The sequence below is a fragment of the Moschus berezovskii genome, chromosome 22, assembly GCF_049115385.1.
Source record: "Moschus berezovskii isolate FMDL1 chromosome 22, NW_MosBer_1.0, whole genome shotgun sequence".
In the NCBI taxonomy this organism is placed as follows: Eukaryota; Metazoa; Chordata; class Mammalia; order Artiodactyla; family Moschidae; genus Moschus; species Moschus berezovskii.
The window spans coordinates 44,698,439-44,717,741 of record NC_142481.1 but is presented as its reverse complement, the minus strand read 5'-3'; the positions used below and the strand labels follow the sequence as shown (position 1 = coordinate 44,717,741).

At 50.6% G+C, this 19,303-nt stretch overlaps 1 protein-coding gene across 3 annotated transcripts; it reads right to left on the bottom strand.

Moving 5' to 3' along the window:
• Positions 1–3,647: 3,647 nt before the first annotated feature.
• On the bottom strand, positions 3,648–12,489 carry SNX20 (sorting nexin 20). Of its 3 annotated transcripts, none has more exons than XM_088830248.1 (5): positions 12,359–12,468; positions 10,875–11,110; positions 9,147–9,285; positions 7,548–7,699; positions 3,648–5,979 (listed from the first exon to the last, which is right to left on the bottom strand). In XM_088830248.1, exons 3-5 carry the CDS (start codon positions 9,274–9,276, stop codon positions 5,311–5,313), a joined length of 951 nt encoding a protein of 316 aa, XP_088686374.1. In that variant the 5' UTR covers positions 9,277–9,285; positions 10,875–11,110; positions 12,359–12,468; the 3' UTR covers positions 3,648–5,310. The 3 variants fall into 3 exon arrangements, with proteins under 3 accessions (XP_088686374.1, XP_055268778.1, XP_055268779.1); XM_055412803.2 differs by lacking the exon at positions 10,875–11,110 and adding an exon at positions 11,140–11,266 and having other exon boundaries at positions 3,659–5,979; positions 12,359–12,489; XM_055412804.2 differs by lacking the exon at positions 10,875–11,110 and having other exon boundaries at positions 3,659–5,979; positions 12,359–12,489.
• Positions 12,490–19,303: the final 6,814 nt, after the last annotated feature.

Here is a 19,303-nt window from a genome sequence, read left to right as displayed (position 1 = left end):
TCACTTATAAATCCACAGGGCCTGTGTGCCCTAAACATGAGCTTCCAGCTCATTCACGTTGCGACAGGCCAGTGACTGAGAAGGGCCACGGCATGGATAGTGTTGGGTGGCTTTCTGTCAGCACTTGGGACCCTTCCCCTCAGCGGGCACAAACAGGAGGCACCTTGGGGAAGGGATGTCCTGGGCCTGTCTGCTGCTTTCCTGGGCCCAGGCCTGGGCTGAGGCTCCCTGGGCACAGAGGAGTTTCCTGCCACAGGGTTATGCTTCTGCATGACTGCCTCCTCAGCCTCCCCTATGGCTCCTTTAAACACCTCCTCCTCCAAGAAGCCCTCCCTGACCATCTGGGGGGAGATCATTCTGTCCCAGCTTCAGTTTGCTCTGTGAGTGCCTCCCTTGTAATGAGCAGCTCCATGAGGGCAGGGACCTGATCTGTCCAGCTCACCACTATGTCCCTAGCTCTTCTCAGAGTCTGGCATAGAGTAGGAGCATCATTCATCATTACTTACTGAGAGATGAGAAGCAGGCAGACAGGTGGGTCTGTTCTGCTGACTGGGTGGGTGGGGCTTGTGCAGGGCCTCTGGCAGGGAAGGCAATTGGCTCTTCCCAGGGACACAGGGACACCAGCTAGAGGGCACACTCCAGGTTCTGGCTTTGAATGAGTCAGAGCTCTCCCCCCATTTAGGAGGTCTCACCTGATGTCAGGCTGTAAAGCCCAGAGGTGGGCCCTGGGTACCACCTCCCAACAGGGGTGAGGAAGCCAAGGATGTCAAAGGCGAAACCAGGCCTATGATGGAGGAGCCGGACAGAGAGCAGGGCAGATATGGGGCGTGGGAAAGGGATGGGGGCTAGGGCTGGGGAGCAAGGCCCCAGCTGGACTGAGACGATGCACAGAGAATACTGGATGATCCAGGTCATGTGGTCAGCAGCTTGTTTCCCTTTGCAGTAGTTTTCATTTCTTCCAAGTAAATCCAAGAGCAGTCTCCACATGGCGATTACAGTCTCTAAGGCTTGTCTTGTCTCTTTGTTGACAGAGGACATCGGCGGCCTCAGACTCAAGGCCTGTCTCAGACAAAGGCCGTGGAGGTGTAAAAACCGTGAGCGGTTTCATTGTGTTTATTTTTATAGCCACCTCCTCATTGTAGCAAGTGATTCTGATTCTCCATGGAGGGTCATACAAGGAAGTTTCTTTTCCAATTGACATAAGTAAAAGGAGACCACCAGAAGGAAAACGGCTAGTGGATGCTAGAACAGATGGCAGCGCTGTTGGGCCCCCAAGGAGGGTTCTGGAAAGGCAGCGCAGGAGGACCGGATGCTCTGGAGGCGCCTGGGAGAGTCTGGCTGGGGACGTGGCGGGAGACCCCTGCCCCCAGCAGGCGGAACTGGAAGAGACTGTCACCAAGCTAAGGGCATGTGGGCAATAAGTCCAAAGCCCACCCTAAACAGAATCTTCTGCCTGATAGGATACCCACCCCAGCTCAGGCCTCGATACTGACTCTGTGCCCCCGGCTCCAGCTGGGTGACCCCCTAAAAGACTCTTGGAATCCCAGCCCTGGATTATTCTGTCTGCTCTGCCTGCCAGACCATATCCCTTTGATGTGGACACCCCCGGCCCAGTCCTGGAGCTGCCCTGTCTCATTGCGTGACCTTGAGTGGGTCCCCCCTCCAGGCCTCAGTTTCCCCACCTATAAACAGAGAAGAGTGTGATGATGACTTTTAAGGGACCTCTCCCCAGGGACATATCGGCACACCCTCTCCTCCCAGTCCTCCAGTGTGGGGCTCAGGGAGGAAAGCGTGGGCTGGAGGTCACACAGGCCTGCACTTAATTTCCTGCTTTCCCCGTTGTTGGCTGTGTGGTGCTGGGTAAGTCACTTAAGCTCTCAGGATGTCTGTGTCCTCGTCTGTTGTATGGGATAAGGGCATCTCCTGGGCATCACTGGACCAGCAGTAAGCAGGGAAGCCCTAGTCACACAGTAGGGCTCCAAACGTGCTGGGGAGTCACAGTTTCCCCATCCTGGCTTGCGGGTAAGGACCTGCCAGCATCCCCAGGCATGGGGTCTCATAAGGATGATGAATCCCGTCCAAAGGGAGACCACGGGGCTCTGTGTCACAGGCAGCAGGAGGGAGAGGCTGCTGTGGATGGGTCCCCCGCAGGCTCTGGGGACAAACGCCCAGAACACGTTCCGGGTATGGGAGTGACTGGTATGCTAATTCCACCAAGAGCTCCTGGGGCCCTGGACTGGAGCACGTGTACCATGAGGGCCTGGCCTGGGAGGAGATGGGGCAGCCAGGAATCCGGACAGCAGACTGCCCAGACTCTGTGGATGATTAGCATCAAGGCACCTTCAAGTCAATTCAACACGGGCCTCCTCAAACTTTAACCTGCATCCAGAGGAATCACCTTCGAGGGGCAGGAAGGGGAAGGGGCAAGGGGAGTCTTGTTAACATGCAGATTCTGGTTCAGAAGGCCTAGGCTGGAGCCTGAAATTCTGCCTGCCTCATAAGGCCCAGGTGACACTCATGCATCTGGTCCAGGGCCCACCTGAGTACTGGGGGGCAGATGTCCCCCCCAGGACTGTGCTGTGGGCTCAACTTTTGAAAAGAGTCAGGAGAAGAGGGTCCACTCTCAGCTGCCACCGGAGTCCCCTGGAAAGAAAAACGAAGCAAGACCATGGTGTGGGAGGGGGCCCAGGCGAACAGAAACATGGCATACCCTGGTGGGGTCTCAGTGGGCCTCGAAGAAAAGTCCCTGGAGGACGGGGGTTGAGGAATTCAAAGACTTGATCCAGGCACCCAAGAAATGAGTGGGTCTCAGACTTCTGCAGCAAAGACAGATGTCAGGAGGAGATGGCCATTTTGGGTCACCCCAGGCCATGCAGAGTCGATGCAGACACAGTGTGTGTGGCAAGAAGAAACATCAGTGGACCCACAGGCCAAGGTCATCAGAAGAACTGGGCAGGAAGCTTCCAGCATCACCAGGAGGAGACAACATGGGCGCCCCAAAGCTGTAACATGTGGGTGGGCCATTTTCAGAAGCCAGAGTGAGTCTTTTCCTTACTCTGTGGTACCCAGCCCTTCCTTCAGGACACTGATGGCAAAGTCTCCCATATCATTTCTTAGGTCCCTTCTACCTCGCATAACGTTTGTTCCTTTATCTCTACATCACACACATGAACACCATGTACCTGTAATTTTGAGATGCACAGTCCCTCCCCTTACATTTTAGCACCTCTGAAGTCAATGGCATCTTCTTCTCTATCAGCCTGGATCTATGTTGACTTCCTACAGAGAGACTTTACCTCTGTGGTGCCAGGTTCCTGAAAGACCTGCACAGAAGCTCTTTACCATGACTTCCTTGCTTGAGGATTTTGGACCATATTGTGTGTATTTAGATTCCACACCTGGGTGAGTACCAGTTTGCTGTTCAAATTCTAGATGCCCCACTGTCTCTCAATACAATATTTGATTCACGCCTTTCCTCAATGTTCCTTTCTACGAAGCAGGTTTATTCCACGTGGACCATTACACTGGGAGCTAACTCTTTGCTTGCCCAGCTTTTTGTTGGAAACTCTTAATAAACTCCCCATACTGGGCATTTTTTTCTTTCTTAGTGAATATGTGATGCATCTAACAGTTGTTAGCTTTTTATATTTGATGAAGAACTTGTAAAATCTGTATAATCTTTTTTACCATTACAAAAGAATTGGGGTTCTTTTTATTTTTCCATTTACACTTTAATTTTACACATGTCAAGATTTCCAAGACATCCAGTCTCTCCCACTTAAAATATCTTTCTCCTAGAGTAAACTGAGATACGTGAAGGCTTTCTTTATCTGTGTCAGTCTGTAGCTAACCTCCAGGAAGGAGCCTGGCTGGGTCACTCCAGGTGTCGCCACATGGTGTCGCTGTTGAACACCTTCAGTGCAGTTCAGTGAATGCTTGTCCCTTCTTGGCTGAGCCAGATCTTGGCTCAGGCCAGTGTGGCGCCCCACACTAAGATTCCCAAGTTACAGCCTCTTTAGTATACCCTGATAAGCTCGGTTACATGGTTTAGGTCTTCAGGGACTACTAATCTGATAGACATACAAGATCCAAACCAGCTTGTATCATTAACTCCTGGCCCTGTGCTGAACCCATTCATTGGTCTGGAATCCACTTCATTTGGGGACCCCGATCCATTGTCTCTCAAGTGGGGAGGTGTTGAGCATTCAATCTCTTCTACCCAGAGTCCCACCTCCCTGCAGGGCGATTTCTACATAATCCAGAAAGGCCATTCAAAGGACAGCTGCCTTACAAATGAAAAGCCCACCCCAAGGTAGTGATTGCTGCTTCTAGACTAGGACCCTCCAGCCTTTCAACTGTTGACATACAGGCTATCCTGGGGACAAACCCTTGAGGAACAGTAGCTAACCTTTTGTTTTGCTGAATTGGGCTGAAACCTAAGAAAGAAGAGCTATAACACTTAGGATAGTAGGTGGGAATATTTGAAAGCCAGGTTGAGGGGGGAGGAGCAAAGAGAAGATACTCTGGACACCTAAAGAGAGAGGTCTGTGAGGAAACCGATTAAGCGTTGTCTGAGATGGACAGCCTAAACCTCTCCTCCAGTGGCCTGCAGAAACCCCCCAGCAAGGCAGATATGACTCTCCAGTGTTTCTGCAGCTGGGTTTGTGGTTTTGAGATGGAGTGACCACCGAAGAATCGATGCTTTTGAACTGTGGTGTTGGAGAAGACTCTTGAGAGTCCCTTATACTGCAAGGAGATCCAACCAGTCCATTCTAGAGGAGATCAATCCTGGATGTTCATTGGAGGGACTGATGCTAAAGCTGAAACTGCAATACTTTGGCCACCTCATGCGACGAGTTGACTCACTGGAAAAGACTCTGATGCTGGGAAAGGTTGGGGGTGGGAGGAGAAGGGGACGACGGAGAATGAGATGGCTGGATGGCATCACCGACTCTGTGGACATGGGTTTGAGTGAACTCCGGGAGTTGGTGATGGACAGGGAGGCCTGGCATGCTGTGATTCATGGGGTCGCGGAGAGTCGGACACGACTGAGCGACTGAACTGAACTGAACTGAACTGAGCCTGGCATCAAGAGGACGCAGGACACACGCAGAGGCTTTCAAAGACACCGGGAGAATCTGTGCTCAACACAGCAGACTGGGGGGTGGGGGTAACACAGGAGCAGAAAAGGGGCCTGTTAAGGTCACGGCCACAAGCTAGAGCCCAAAGTGGCTCCACCCGCTCAAAACCAACCCCAATGAGCCCCTGAGCAATGGCGAGCCCCCTTCTCCAGCTTCCCCAGCAGGCGGCTCAGGACAGGTACTCCTGGACCGTCAGTTCCTTCAGGGTGAAGCCCCGGAGGGCGGGCTTCCGGAGCTGGCTCTCCTCCAGCCTCTTCTGCAGGGACACGAAGTCTTTGCCCAGCAGGTAGGCCAGGCGCGCCATGGCGTCCAGCAGCGGGGCGTAGTAGCGGTGGCCCTCGCGGGCCTGCAGGCACTGCAGGGCCCGCTCGCCGACCGCGAAGGCCTCGGCGGGCCTGTCCAGGTCGCGGTGGCACAGCAGCATGGCGCACAGGGCGGGCACCAGCAGCGCGGGGCAGTGCGCCGTGAGCTTCTCCTGCAGCGGCACCACGCGCACCAGGATGCCCAGGGCCCTGGTGTACTGGCCGGCGCGCAGGCAGCCGAAGGCCTCCTTGAGCTCGGGCCGCGTGAGGAAGTCGATGAACTCGCGCGAACGGCGCACGCAGCGGATGGCGTAGAGCAGGCTGAGGTACTCCTTGAGGGCCAGCTTGCGCTCCGAGATCATCTCCTGCGTGAAGTTCCCTATCAGGTGCTTCTTGGGGAAGACCACGTCTTCGATCTCTTCCCGGAAAGTCTTCAGGAGTTTCTTCTGGAGCGTCTCGAAGTCGGAGTACCGCCGTTCCAGGACGGCTTTATCGCTGTCAAAGCTCCCGGTCTGGATGACCACGATCTGGTACATCTGCGGAGAGAGGGAGGGAGCGTGCCTTTGACAACAGCCTCACCGGGGTTTGCAATGGCCGGGGAGAGCCTGGGAAGTGAAATCATGATGATGGCCCTGAAAGCCTGCCCTGGAAGTGGGTGATCGTTATCTGAGATTCTGTTTTAAACTGGCTGAGCCAGTAAAAGCCAATCATGAATGACAAGAAGTCAACCCGAGAATAACAAAGGAACAAGCGATGGAAGCGGGTGGGGTGGGGGAGGCATCCTGGGGTGGAAAGTCCTCACAGGAACTTGCCTTCTCAGCGAGGCTCTTTGGTGTTACAGGGTCAACACTGAACTGGGAAGCTTGGATGAATACCATCGGTGTTTTCCAAGTGTGGAACTCCTCGGAGATGGTTTTAGGTAATATACTGGCAGTGATATCATATAGATCACACTGGAAATGGGTACATATAGATCACACTGGAAATTAGGCAGTGATATTATATAGTAAGAAAACTAAAAAAAAAAAAAAAAAGAAAACTATTATTTTCTCTTCTCTTTCAAGAGGATGCCCATGAAGGGCACAAACTCCTTGGGTAATGATTCCAGCCCAGCACAGGCTAGCTGTGTGGTTTCAGGTGGGTACTTGAACTTCTCTGAGCCTCAGTTTTCTCATCCGTGAGATGAGGATAGCGACCTGGCCTGCCTTGCTGGGCGAGGATTGAATGAGTTGATCACTGAAGCCATGATGTGCAGTCAGCACTTGGTGTCAGCTATTATTATTGCTCCAGCCGCTTGCGAGGAGTGTGGGGGGGAGCAAAGAGGTTTGTGTGGCTCTCCCATTGTCATTAACTTCTTGTCTGACATGGGCTGAGATTCCATTTTAACAGACAAAGTGAAAAGTTGTTTAGTCACTCAGTCATGTCTGATTCTTTGCGACTCCATGAGTGTACTCCACCAGGCACCTCTGTCCATGGAATTCTCCAGGCCAGAACACTGGAGTGGGTTGCCATGCTCTCCTCTAGGGGATCTTCCCAACCCAGGGATCAAACCTGGGTCTCCCGCCTTACAAGCAGATTCTTTACCATCTGAGCCACTAGGGAAGCCCTTTAACAAAGAAATCAGCCTCCCTAGCTTTCCACTAACCATGGTAACCAGCTAAAACTTAATGACAGCCCTGTGCTTTCTTTCTATTTACTTTAGTACTGACCTTTTCTTATGCTGTTTTTCCATTTAAGGTATCTCCCTTGGAAATAAATCTATTCATTTTAGAAAGTGATCCACTTTACAGAAAAAAAAAATTAGGTACATAATAAAAATTATACAAGGATCTCAAGAACAATGAAGAAGGGACACCGATGATAATAGCGTAATACGGGATTAAACTGGGTCATTTGCTTCTTAGGATGAGGGACCTCGACTCTTCCCATCCTCACAGTGCTGAGTGGGAAATCTCACTGTTGGACTGGTTTTTGCCTGAAGAGCTCTGTGAGTTAAAGTGTATCGATCCATTTCACGGTCTGGGAGACTGAGGCCCCACCAGCCTTGCCCAGTGCCAGGAAGGAGGCCATGGAGGCGAGCCATCACTCTCAGGTCTCTGCTTACCACAAACTTGGAGACTTTCCTCTCCTCTATGCGGGCGGAGGCAATCTCGAAGAGCAGTTTGACATGCTTCCAGCAACATTTCTGGGTGCGCCAGTACTCCTGCAGCTCCCGCGTGGTCATGCTGGAATTGGAGCTCGGGCTGCCCTGGGCATCTGGAAGCACGAGCACTTAAGGATTAGTACAGGTTGGTGCGCTTTAGGGGCAAGGACTCGGGGAGGAGACTGGGTCTGTCTGGGATGAGCAGAGGGAGTCCAGGAGTGCTGTGAATATCCCCCTGCCTTATCCCAAGTCGGGCATCAGCCAGCCTCCTGCACCCAATCCGGGTGAATTCATCCTACCACGGACAACCTGGAACGGCCCATCCTCCCAAGTGGCTTCTTGTTGTGAAACACAGTGTGTCTGAGGTCTATTGTCTACTTCCAGTCATCACGAGACCCCATGCTCCACATCCAGCAGGGATGTGGCTGGTTGGTTTCCATCCTCCCCACAGCCCTGGCTGACTCCGTGGTCCTCGCCAGCCTGCTGAATGCACCCCAGCAGGTGGTGCGGGAGCTGCGAGGCTGCCTGGCTCCAGGCTCAGCTTAGCTGACCCCTCCCTCCTCTCTCATCTAATTTCCCACACTCCCTGCTTTTTCTTGCACATGCCAGTTCTTCTGTCACAAATGCCATCCTCTTTCCCTGCCTGGGAAATAACGGTGTGTCTTAGATCTCACTTGAGTCCTGGGCCATCCTGAGACTCTTGGGAAAGACCGGGATCCTTCCTCCCCCCTAAAAGCACAAATCACTGTGCATTTTATTTCAAGGGGCAAGTGTCCCAGGAACCCTTTTCCAAACTGTGTCTTTCAAGACCCAGCCCACATATTGCTTCAGTGGCCCTTTGCTGTTAGAATAAGAGCCTCCCACCTTGTCCATGTAGCCTTTTCCAGGACATCTTAAATTATTTTCTGCAGATGTGTTTCCTTACTAAACTTGAAGGCCAGCGAGGTGTTTGACTGATCCTGTTTCCCCTGTGCCTGCATAGGGCCAGGAATAGAGCAGGCGTTCACTGGGCATGTCTTGAAGGGTTGCGTGAATGTGGCAGGCGTTTCCTCCAGGAGATGACGCTATAGCAGACACTGTCAGTGCCCGGCCACGCCCCCTTGGTACTAACTAGTCAGGAACACTGCACTGGCTTCTATTGGAAGCATGTAGGACTTCCCCCTGAGGGCTTCCTGGGGCCATTGCAGTGTGTTGTGGAGCATCCCTTGACGATGAAGGATGGAGCCAGTGGACAGCAGCGTAGCCTCCTTGCCTCCGAGTGGGACAGCTCTGAGGTGTGCTCCATACGGTCTCCCAGATGACCGCCGTTGGGAGTCACCCACAGTGGTCATCTTTTCATCCACACCACGTACTGGTTTCCTATACCCTTCCTTGCCTCCCCACTCCCCTGCCAACCTCCTGGATAAACCACTTGCACCAAATCCTTGTCTCAGTGTGTACTTTGTGATAACCCAAGTTAAGTGAGCTTCCCTGTTTCTTGTGGCCTCCACTGAAGTACCCACATTTGTATTTCCAAATGTCTTCAAATGCCCTCCACCAAGCCCCAAACTTCAAGCTCACCTAAGTGGTCCTCATGTCCTGGACATGGGAGGTCTGGGCAGGGGGCTGATGTTTTTGGCGTGGTATCTGCCATCTCCTGGGATATGGGTCCTGTCCACCCGGGGCTCCCAGAATGCTTGTGACTTGCCATGCTCCAAGGCTGCCAGGAAAACAAGAGAGAACAGTGAGTGCCCACTCTTGTTGGGGGTCCTTGTGGGTATTGGGGTGCCACTTCTGAGCCCTCCACTGCCCACCTAGCCCTCTGACCAACTGACAGGTGCTAAACCTAGGTCAGGCCCTTTCCTGGACTGATCAGTCCAAGGCTGAGCAGAACCTTCTCTTATTGTTAGGGTCCTTATACTATCAAATTACTCCGAGTTTTAAATGATGTGATTTCAAGCAAAGGTAATTGCTTTGATGACAAATCAAGAGAAAGACACTTGCTTGTCCAGAAAAATGTGCCAATATTCCATATTATGTTACATGTGCAAATGAAATCTGTGTCCAAAACAGGGAGACTGGCATATATCCTTCCCTTATCTCTCCATCTTTAAGCAAACATTTACTAACAACTTGTTATACCTACTTCATATACATGCAGGCTCTTCACATCCACTATCTGATTTAATACCCACAATAATCTGTCACAGGGCTTCCCTAGTGGCTCTGATGGTAAAGAATATGCCTGCAATGCAGGAGACCCAGGTTCAATCCCTGGGAAGATCCCCTGAAGAAGGGAATGACTACCTACTCCGAATCCTATGGACAGAGAAGCCTGGCGGGCTACAGTCCATAGGGTCTCAAAGAGTTGGACGTGACTGAGCGACTAACGCAACACAAAATAATCTTGTCATGACTTCAGTAACAGATGAGGAAACTGAGGTTTAGTCTAAGGTCATGTAGTTAGTGAGTGTGCTCAACCAGCAAAGCCTCATGCTTGTGACATGCAGGCGCCACACCCTGCAATCAATACCCACTCTCTCACTTCATCTGAATCTGTGTATGGTAGGAGTTTCTCATCTCCATGTTATGATTAAGGAACTGACACTTAAGAGTTGCCAGGATCAAGAGCTGGTAAATGGTGGGCAAGACACCAACGCAGGCTGGTCTGCTGTCAGAATCCTTTCCCGGGTACTCAGGGGAGAGTGGGCAGTGGCAGTCCTGGGGTTTAGTTTATGCATAACTCTTGTCTGGGACCCAGGTAAGTGAGCAAGATGAGCTGGTGTCTGGAAGCTAGTTAACTTTTCTGGGCCTCAGCTACCTATGGAAGGGGCATAATAACCTTCATAAGGCTGGTGTGAGGGCTAAGTTGGGCACACCATGCAAAGCTTTAGCTCAGGGCTGTGCAGGTTCCAGGCACCATATAATGGTCTCTCTTAGTATCTGGCATGTGATAGATGCTCTGGGAAATATTTGAGAAATAAATGACTCTGAATTAACGTGTAAGTTGGAATAGAATTTAAAATGTTTGAGATGAGTTAGAAAAGGGGACAATTAAAACATCGGCTCAAATGGAGTAGCTGGGGTACCACTTTGGCACAGAAATTCCAAACTGAAGGGTGCAGATGGCCTCATCTCCTTCTTAACATGCTTGGATCCCTTAACATGCTCAGTGTCCCTTAACCCTCGGGCGTTCTCCAGGGAGGTCTGTGCTCTCTAGAAACCTCCATCCAGCCTCACCCTAAACAGACAGGAAACTGGAGCACAGAGCAGGGCATGGTTGACCTAGGGCTGCACGTGCTCGAGTACCTTATAGCATTTTCCCCTTAAGGAGTCTTGACCAACTGTGGATCCGCAGGCAAGTTATTTAACTCCGAGTCTCAGTTTCCCCATCTGAGAGCTGTGACTATCAGCGCTGTATTGCCGACAAGATGATGGATGGTCCACATGCTCTCTTGTCTAAGGGACTTCTGGTAGCCAGGGCTCGGGGGGGCTCAATGATTCCTGTGGGCGCTCCTACGATGCACTTGCCTCAGCTAGCGCATCTGTAAAATGGGTGATGGTGAGAACTGACCTCAGTGGTCCTTGATCTAGCTCTGCTGTCTTGATCCGGCAGCCGATGCCAGGTCAGAAGCACTGTTTGCCCAGAGACCCCAGGAATGATGGCCTTGGCGGGACATTCCAGTAAAGACCTGGGAAAGCTGAGCATGAACACAGGGCTTAGAATAAAAATCAAATTCAGCAGCCAAAGCCAACTCCTGGAGGTTTCTTTTTATGGAATGGGCTGAGATTGGAAAGTGGCAAGGAGAATGTTGTCACTGCTGCATCCACGGACGCACTAGTCCTCAGTTTCCTCATCTGTGAAGTGGGGAAAGCAGTCCTGTCACTCCAAAAGCTCTTTGGGGGGCAGCTGTCTGTGGGGTTCTGTGGGCCGTTCCCTCCCATCTCCCCACCCCTCAGAGCAAAGATGTCTAGACTTTACAATAAAATATGACAAGTGTTGGTGCTCTTAGCTTGGGGGCCTGTCCGTGGCCCAGCAGACAGCAGAGTCCCAGTCCCTCCACCATGCAGCTCCGAGGAGCGGTCTCCCAGCTCCTTCCCTCCCAGGCACCCTGAGCATCTCTTCTCCCTCCAAGGACCGCCTGCCAGGCCGGGTCTTCTGATGCTGATGGGCACACAGGGCCCCGTTTAGAGCCCACGCTACCTCTCTGAGGGCCTGCAGGGGACTTCCCGTCAGGGGTTGAGAGGCTAGCAGAGTTAAGCACCTTGGTCTGACCCAGGAAGCAGAAGATCCTGGACCTTGGATGGGCACACTCACGAATGTGAGCGTCCATCACAATCACAACTTCCTCAGGGGTGGTGATGGGGGTGGAGGTGTCAAGCGCTTGTAAAAAAAGCAGACTTCCTGTTCCCAACGTCAGAGAGTCCCATCTTGCAGGTTCTAGGGTGCACCCTGGATTCTGCATTTTGATCCAGATCCGAGGGCTATGCTGAGACAGAGGTTCCCTGGCACCACTTTTTGAGAAACACAGGTGTGGTGGCATATTCCCCAGGCTCAAGAAGGGGTACAGAGGCACCTGGCACTTCAAAAGGAATTGAGGTGATGGAGGGCCGAGGAGTTGCTCCAGTATGCTAAGGGGAGCCCCTCATATCTGAAGGGAGCCCCGTGTATCTGTCACCAGCCCTACTCCCTCCCACCCTGCCCCCCAGAGGTACCGAGAGCTGATCACAAGGGGAAGGGGCTCAGGTCACAAGCGGGCAGAGGCCCGCTGAGCTTGGGATCAGACACTGACCTGAGGCCTCTGGTCCTGTGCGTGTCCAGGGGTCCTGGAGACGTGTCACACGGCCGCTTTCAGCTCTCCATTCCAAGCTCGGGCTGAGCAGGTCAGTGGCTGCTGCTCTGCTAAGTTTCCTGTATGAAAACAGGAAATAGGCTGTGTGACCCGCTCCTGGTCGCCCGAGCTGATTGGCTGATGAGAGATGGTAGGTAATGAACTCGGCTGATGGACTGAGCTGCCCCTCTGGGCAGGATCTGGGAGGGAGCTGTGGGCCCGCATCTCAGTTCCCACAGCCTTGCAGCAGCTTGGTAGACCCTCAGGGTCCTCGACAACCTCGAGCATTTGGACAAAAGTTCTTTAATGTTCATTATCCTACCCTAGTGGAGAAGGAAATGGCAAGCCACTCCAGTATTCTTGCCTGAAGAATCCCACGGACAGAGGAACCTGGCGGGTTGCAGTCCATGGGGTTGCCGCAGAGTCAGACACAACTGAAGCAACTTAGCACAGCACATCCTACCCTAGTGAGCTAGGCACGGCGGGGCCATCCTGCTTCACGGACAGATGGGGAAACCGAGGCTTGGAGCAGAGAGCTGGTGGGATGCGGAGCAGGGCCAGAGGAAGGGCGTGGGGGGTTAGATCCAGACTGCCTGTCTTTGGCAGAAGATGCATCCCACACGCCTGACGGAAAGTACCAGGGAGGCCAAACCTCTGGGCAGTGGTGTGATTTATGACCACAGTGCTGTGGCCAGAGGGCAGGAGGCTGGGTCCAGAGAAAAAAAGAAAGGCTTGCCAGCACCTCCCCCACACTCTAAGCCCACCATGTGTCTCTTCCTCCCCTCCCCAGTCCTGATTCTGATGGGGGTAAATTCCTCGCTTTTCTTTGTAATTTATCGCCTACTAACAGATCCCCCGGAGAAGGCAATGGCAAGCCACTCCAGTACTCTTGCCTGGAAAATCCCATGGATGGAGGAGCCTGGTAGGCTCCAGTCTGTGGGGTCGCTAAGGGTCAGATATGACTGAGCGACTTCACTTTCACTTTTCAGTTTCACACATTGGAGAAGCAAATGGCAACCCACTCCAGTGTTCTTGCCTGGAGAATCCCAGGGATGGGGGAGCCTGGTGGGCTTCCATCTGTGGGGTCACACAGAGTCGGACACGACTGAAGTGACTTAGCAGCAGCAGCAGCAACAGATCCCCAGACAATAAAGTTTCATTATACTCATTTTATTTATTTGTTAGCTGTGCTTGGTTTTCACTGCTGCGTGGGCTTCTCATTGCCGTGGTTTCTCTGTTGCAGAGCACGGGCTCTGGAGTGCACAGGCTTCAGTAGTTGTGGTTTCCAGGCTCTAGAGCACAGGCTCAGTAGTAGTGGCAAACGGACTTTGTTGCTCCGCAGCATGTGGGATCTTCCCAGGCTAGGGATCAAACCTGTGTTCCTTGTACTGGCAGGCGGAGTCTTTATCACCGAGCCTCTAGAGAAGCTCAGACAACTTTTACTAATTTTTTGAGTTAAAAACTGAACCACACGCACTGTTTATAGGCTTTGGTTTATACTGTTTATAGGCCTTACTTCTTTCATTCAGCATTTCTATGGATAAGATTCATCAGTCTGTGTGTGTTTAGCTGGTCTTTTTTTTTTTTTTTTCATTTTGCCTGCTACATTGCTACATTATTTGAATACCTCAGTATTTATCCTTTTTTTTTTCTATAGATGCACATTTAGGTGGTTGCTGGTTTGGGCCATCATGATCAGTGCCACTGGGAATATCCTTGCACATTCATCCAAGTACAAATTTATCTAAATTGAAGTTACTGGGTCTCAGAGTATAAATGGCTTCAACTGTACTCAGTTATACTAAACCCTTTTCCTGAGAAGCTGTGTCATTCTGCAGTCATACCAACAGTGTAGGAATGTTCTAGAGGTTTCGCATCCTCACGTACACTTAGTATGGTCAATTTTTTGTTTTTTTTTTTCCAGTAATTCCAGTGGGTTTGCAGTGGTATCTCATCATGGTTTTAAGTTGCATTTCCCTTAATGATTGGTGAGTGTGAGCATCTTTTCATTGGCTAATTTGCCATCCTTCTATTGTCTTTGGTGAAAGGCCTGTTCAAGTCTGTTGCTCATTTTTTTGATTGGATTATTTTCGTCATGGTCCCTGATATTTTTTATGTGATGATTAGGTACATGTGCTTCTCAGTATCCTTTCCCATCCTATGGTTTGCATTTGTACTCTTTATAATGAGGTCTCTTGAGAAATAGAAGTTGCCAACTTTAAAGCGTTCAACCATATCAATCTTTGCTTTCAGTGCCACACCTTGGATATTGTTCAAGCAACAGACTTGAACAGACCTTGGACATTGCTCCTTTATTGTTCTTTATGGTTATTTCTGCAACAACTGTGAAGCTTCAGATGACTTAAGCTGCGCAAAGCACTTAGGATAATGCTGGTACCTAACAAGTAATATACAAACACGAGCAATTCCTGTTATTCTACAAACATTCTGAGTTCGCCCTTCTCATTTAGCGCTGTTTAATACCCTTAGAGCAAGTAGATTTTGTGTGTGTGGTGTGAGGTAGGAGGCCCAATGTGTTTTATTTTTCCCCCTCATGTTCACCTACTGGCCTTGTTTATTGAAATAAATTGCTCTGCAGTGCCATCGCTGTTATACAAAGAGTATCCACACACGGCAGGGTCTCAGGAGTTGGGTCATCAATAGTGTAGCTCTGGCCTGCTAGCTGGCGAGCCCCATGGGTGCAGGGGCCCTATCTCCATCACCTGCACCATGCACTGCCGCAGGGAATGCCTGGTGTGTCATGGCGACGCAGGCTCTGTATAGAATGAGGCTGGAATGCCATCTCTTCTCCTCTCTGAGTCCAGTCCTAGGCCTGGGATCTTCGAGATGCCAGGGTAGACTCTGAGCCCTTCTCTGCAGCACTGTGAGCCTCTCACTCAGCAACCAGCAACTGTGGGGAGTGTGTAGAAGCCACTGCTTCCTCTTCTGGGGGCGGGGGATGATCTTTGGAAACCACCAGCCATGCAGGGGTATCTGACCTGCATAGCTGGACCAGAGTGACCAAGAAAGGCCATGCCTGGCCACCTGCCAGGGGTTGGCTTTTCTCTGAAGGACAGGGCTCTACAAAGTAGAGGACCTCTGTGTGTCTACAAGGACGGACAAGATCCCACTGTCATGGGGGTGGGAGGGGTGACAGGAATGGGCATCCCCCCACTGCAGTTCTGCAACCAGATGGTGAAGAGGGAACACTGAGAGGCCCTGGGGGCTCAGGAAGGGAAGTGCTGGTGTCTCAGAGTCTAGGTGTCTCTCCCGGAATTCACACTGTTGGACCTTTCACTGTCTCCCACCACATTCCCCCTAAACCAGGACGCTCTGTGATCTGCTGGCTGCTCACTTCGTGACCTCATTCACAACCCCGCCCTCAGCGTCACTAACCACACGGCTACCCGGGCTGCTTTCTGTTCCCCAAACGTGCTGCCCAGCCTCTGTCCTCACAACTCCCTTCGCCAGCAATGCCCTGCTCTCGGGTCCCTCCATGACGGGCTCTTCTCTTTTTCATCTCCAGGGGGCAGCTCCACTGTCTCTCCTTTGTGTGGCCCTCCTTGACTCCTCCGTCTGGACCCATCATGGATTTGCTTACTTGCTTAGTGCCCGTCTCGAGTGCTTTGATTGCGGGGACTTGGTCTATGTCAGCATTCTGTCCCCAGTGCCCACCGCAGAGTCTGCCGCTTAATGGGTGCTCAGTAATTGTGCGAACGAATGAATGAGTGGGCAGAGACTGGTCTGTGACTCCTGACTCATTGTGAAACCTGGGCAGGCCACCGACCTCTCTGAATGTCAGTTGCTCTAACTGCAACATGAGATTAAATGAACGCTCTCTCAGCACCAGTCATTCCACATTGGGCAAATAATTGAACACTGTAACCTACTACTCACTGCTGCTCTGGGTGAGTGACAAGCTTGGGACTCCAACACCAAAACACTGATCTCGGAGAGGCAGCAATGAGCTGTGGCCTACAGCAAGATCTTAGTTCCTTGCCTGGGAATTGAACCTGGGTAGCCTGGATGAGGGATTTGATTTAGGTCATACCTGAAGGGTCTAGTGGTTTTCCCCACTTTCTTCCATTTCAGTCTGAATTTGGCAGTAAGGAGTTCATGATCTGAGCCACAGTCAGCTCCTGGTCTTGTCTTTGCTCACTGTATAGAGCTTCTCCATCTTTGGCTGCAAAGAATATAATCAATCTGATTTCGGTGTTGACCATCTGGTGATGTCCATGTGTAGAGTCTTCTCTTGTGTTGTTGGAAGAGGGTGTTTGCTATGACCACTGCATTCTCTTAGCAAAACTCTATTAGCCTTTGCCCTGCTTCATTCTGTGCTCCAAGGCCAAATTTGCCTGTTACTCCAGGTGTTTCTTGAGTTCCTACTTTTGCATTCCAGTCCCCTATAATGAAAAGGACATATATGCTGCTGCTGCTAAGTCACTTCAGTCGTGTCCGACTCTGTGTGCCCCACAGACAGAAGCCCACCAGGCTCTCCCGTCCCTGGGATTCTCCAGGCAAGAACACTGGAGTGGGTTGCCATTTCCTTCTCCAATGTGTGAAAGTGAAAAGTGAAAGTGAAGTCGCTCAGTCGTGTCCGACCCTTAGCGACCCCACGGACTGCAGCCAACCAGGCTCCTCATCCATGGGATTTTCTAGGCAACAGTACTGGAGTGGCTTGCCATTGCCTTCTCTGAAAGGACATATATTTTGGGTGCTAATTCTTGAAGGTCTTGTAGGTCTTCATAGAACCATTCAACTTCAGCCTCTTCAGCATTACTGGTCTGGGCATAGACTTGGATTACCGTGACATTGAATGGTTTGTCTTGGAAATAAACAGAGATCATTCTGTTATTTTTGAGACTGAATCCAAGTACTGCATTTCAGACTCTTTTGTTGACCATGATGGCTACTCCATTTCTTCTAAGGGATTCCTGCCCACAGTAGTAGATATAATGGTCATCTGAGTTAAATTCACCTATTCCAGTCCATTTTAGTTCACTGGTTCCTAGAATGTCGATGTTCACTCTTGCCATCTCCTGTTTGACCTCTTCCAATTTGCCTTGATTCATGGACCTAACATTCCAGGTTCCTATGCAATATTGCTCTTTACAGCATCAAACCTTGCTTCTATCACCAGTCCCATCCACAACTGGTTGTTGTTTTTGCTTTGGCTCCATCCCTTAATTCTTTCTGGAGTTATTTCTCCACTGATCTCCAGTGCATATTGGGTACCTACTGACCTGGGGAGTTCATCTCTCAGTATCCTATCTTTCTGCCTTTTCATACTGTTCATGGGGTTCTCAAGGCAAGAATACTGAAGTGGTTTGCCATTCCCTTCTCCAGTGACTACATTCTGTCAGCAATGCCAAAGAATGCTCAAACTACCGAACAATTGCACTCATCCTACATACTAGTAAAGTAATGCTCAAAATTCTCCAAGCCAGGCTTCAGCAATACGTGAACCGTGTCATGAACTTCCAGATGTTCAAGCTCATTTTAGAAAAGGTAGAGGAACCAGAGATCAAACTGCCAACATCTGCTGGATCATCAAAAAAGCTTGAGAGTTCCAGAAAAACATCTATTTCTGCTTCATTGACTATGCCAAAGCCTTTGACTGTGTGGATCACAATAAACTGTGGAAAATTTTGAAAGAGATGGGAATACCAGACCACCTGACCTGCCTCTTGAGAAACCTATATGCAGGTCAGGAAGCAACAGTTAGAACTGGACATGGAAAATAGACTGGTTCCAAATAGGAAAATGAGTACATCAAGGCTGTATATTGTCACCCTGCTTATTTAACTTATATGCAGAGTATATCATGAGAAATACTGGGCTGGAGGAAGCAGAAGCTGGAATCAAGATTGCGGGAGAAATATCAATAACCTCAGATATGCGGATGACACCACCCTTATGGAAGAAAGTGAAGAAGAACTAAAGAGCCTCTTGATGAAAGTGAAAGAGGAGAGTGAAAAGGTTGGCTTGAAGCTCAACATTCAAAAAACGAAGATCATGGCATCTGGTCCCATCACTTCGTGGGAAATAGATGGGGAAACAGTGGCTGACTTTATTTTTTTGGACTCCAAAATCACTGCAGATGGTGATTGCAGCCATGAAACTAAAAAACGATTTCTCCTTAGAAGGAAAGTTATGACCAGCCTAGACAGCATATTAAAAAGCAGAGACATTACTTTGCCAACAAAACTCCGTCTATCAAGGCTTTGGTTTTCCCAGTAGTCATGTATGGATATGAGAGTTGGACTATAAAGAAAGCTGAGCACCGAAGAACTGATGCTTTTGAGCTGTAGTGTTAGAAAGACTCTTGAGAGTCACTTGGACTGCAAGGAGTTCCAAGAAGTCCATCCTAAAAGAGATCAGTCCTGGGTGTTCATTGGAAGGGCTGATGTTGAAGCCGAAACTCCAATACTTTGGCCACCTGATGCAAAGAACTGACTCATTTGAAAAGACCCTGATGCTCAGAAAGATTGAGGGCAGGAGGAGAAGGGGACGACAGAGGATGAGATGGTTGGATGGCCTCACCGACTCAATGGACATGGGTTTGGGTGGACTCAGGGAGGCCTGGCGTGCTGCAGTTCATGGGGTCGCAAACAGTCGGATATGACTGAGTGACTGAACTGAACTGAGCCTGGATGAGAACCAGGAATCCTAGCCACCAGCCCAGCAAGTGCTAGAGGCTGGAAGCAAATTTTCCCTGGCTGTTGCCTCCATTTGAAAGCAAGAATATTTCAAGGAAGCAAAAACTGTAAAAACGGGCATAGTTTATTATTAGCGGCAAGCACAACAAGTGGGAGAGCACACAGAGAAACAATTTGTTAAGATACAAGCAAGGCAGAAACACATACCCCCAGAGTGAAAGTGTGTGGGCGTCCCCCGAAATGAGGA

Coding starts and splice junctions, on each gene's coding strand:
- SNX20 (XM_055412803.2), bottom strand. CDS start 9,276: ATGGCAAGTCACAAGCATTCTGGGAGCCCCGGGTGGACAGGACCCATA. Junction 7,700..9,146: donor AGGACATGAGGACCACTTAG/GTGAGCTTGAAG, acceptor TCGTGCTTCCAG/ATGCCCAGGGCAGCCCGAGC. Junction 5,980..7,547: donor GGAAAGTCTCCAAGTTTGTG/GTAAGCAGAGAC, acceptor CTCTCTCCGCAG/ATGTACCAGATCGTGGTCAT.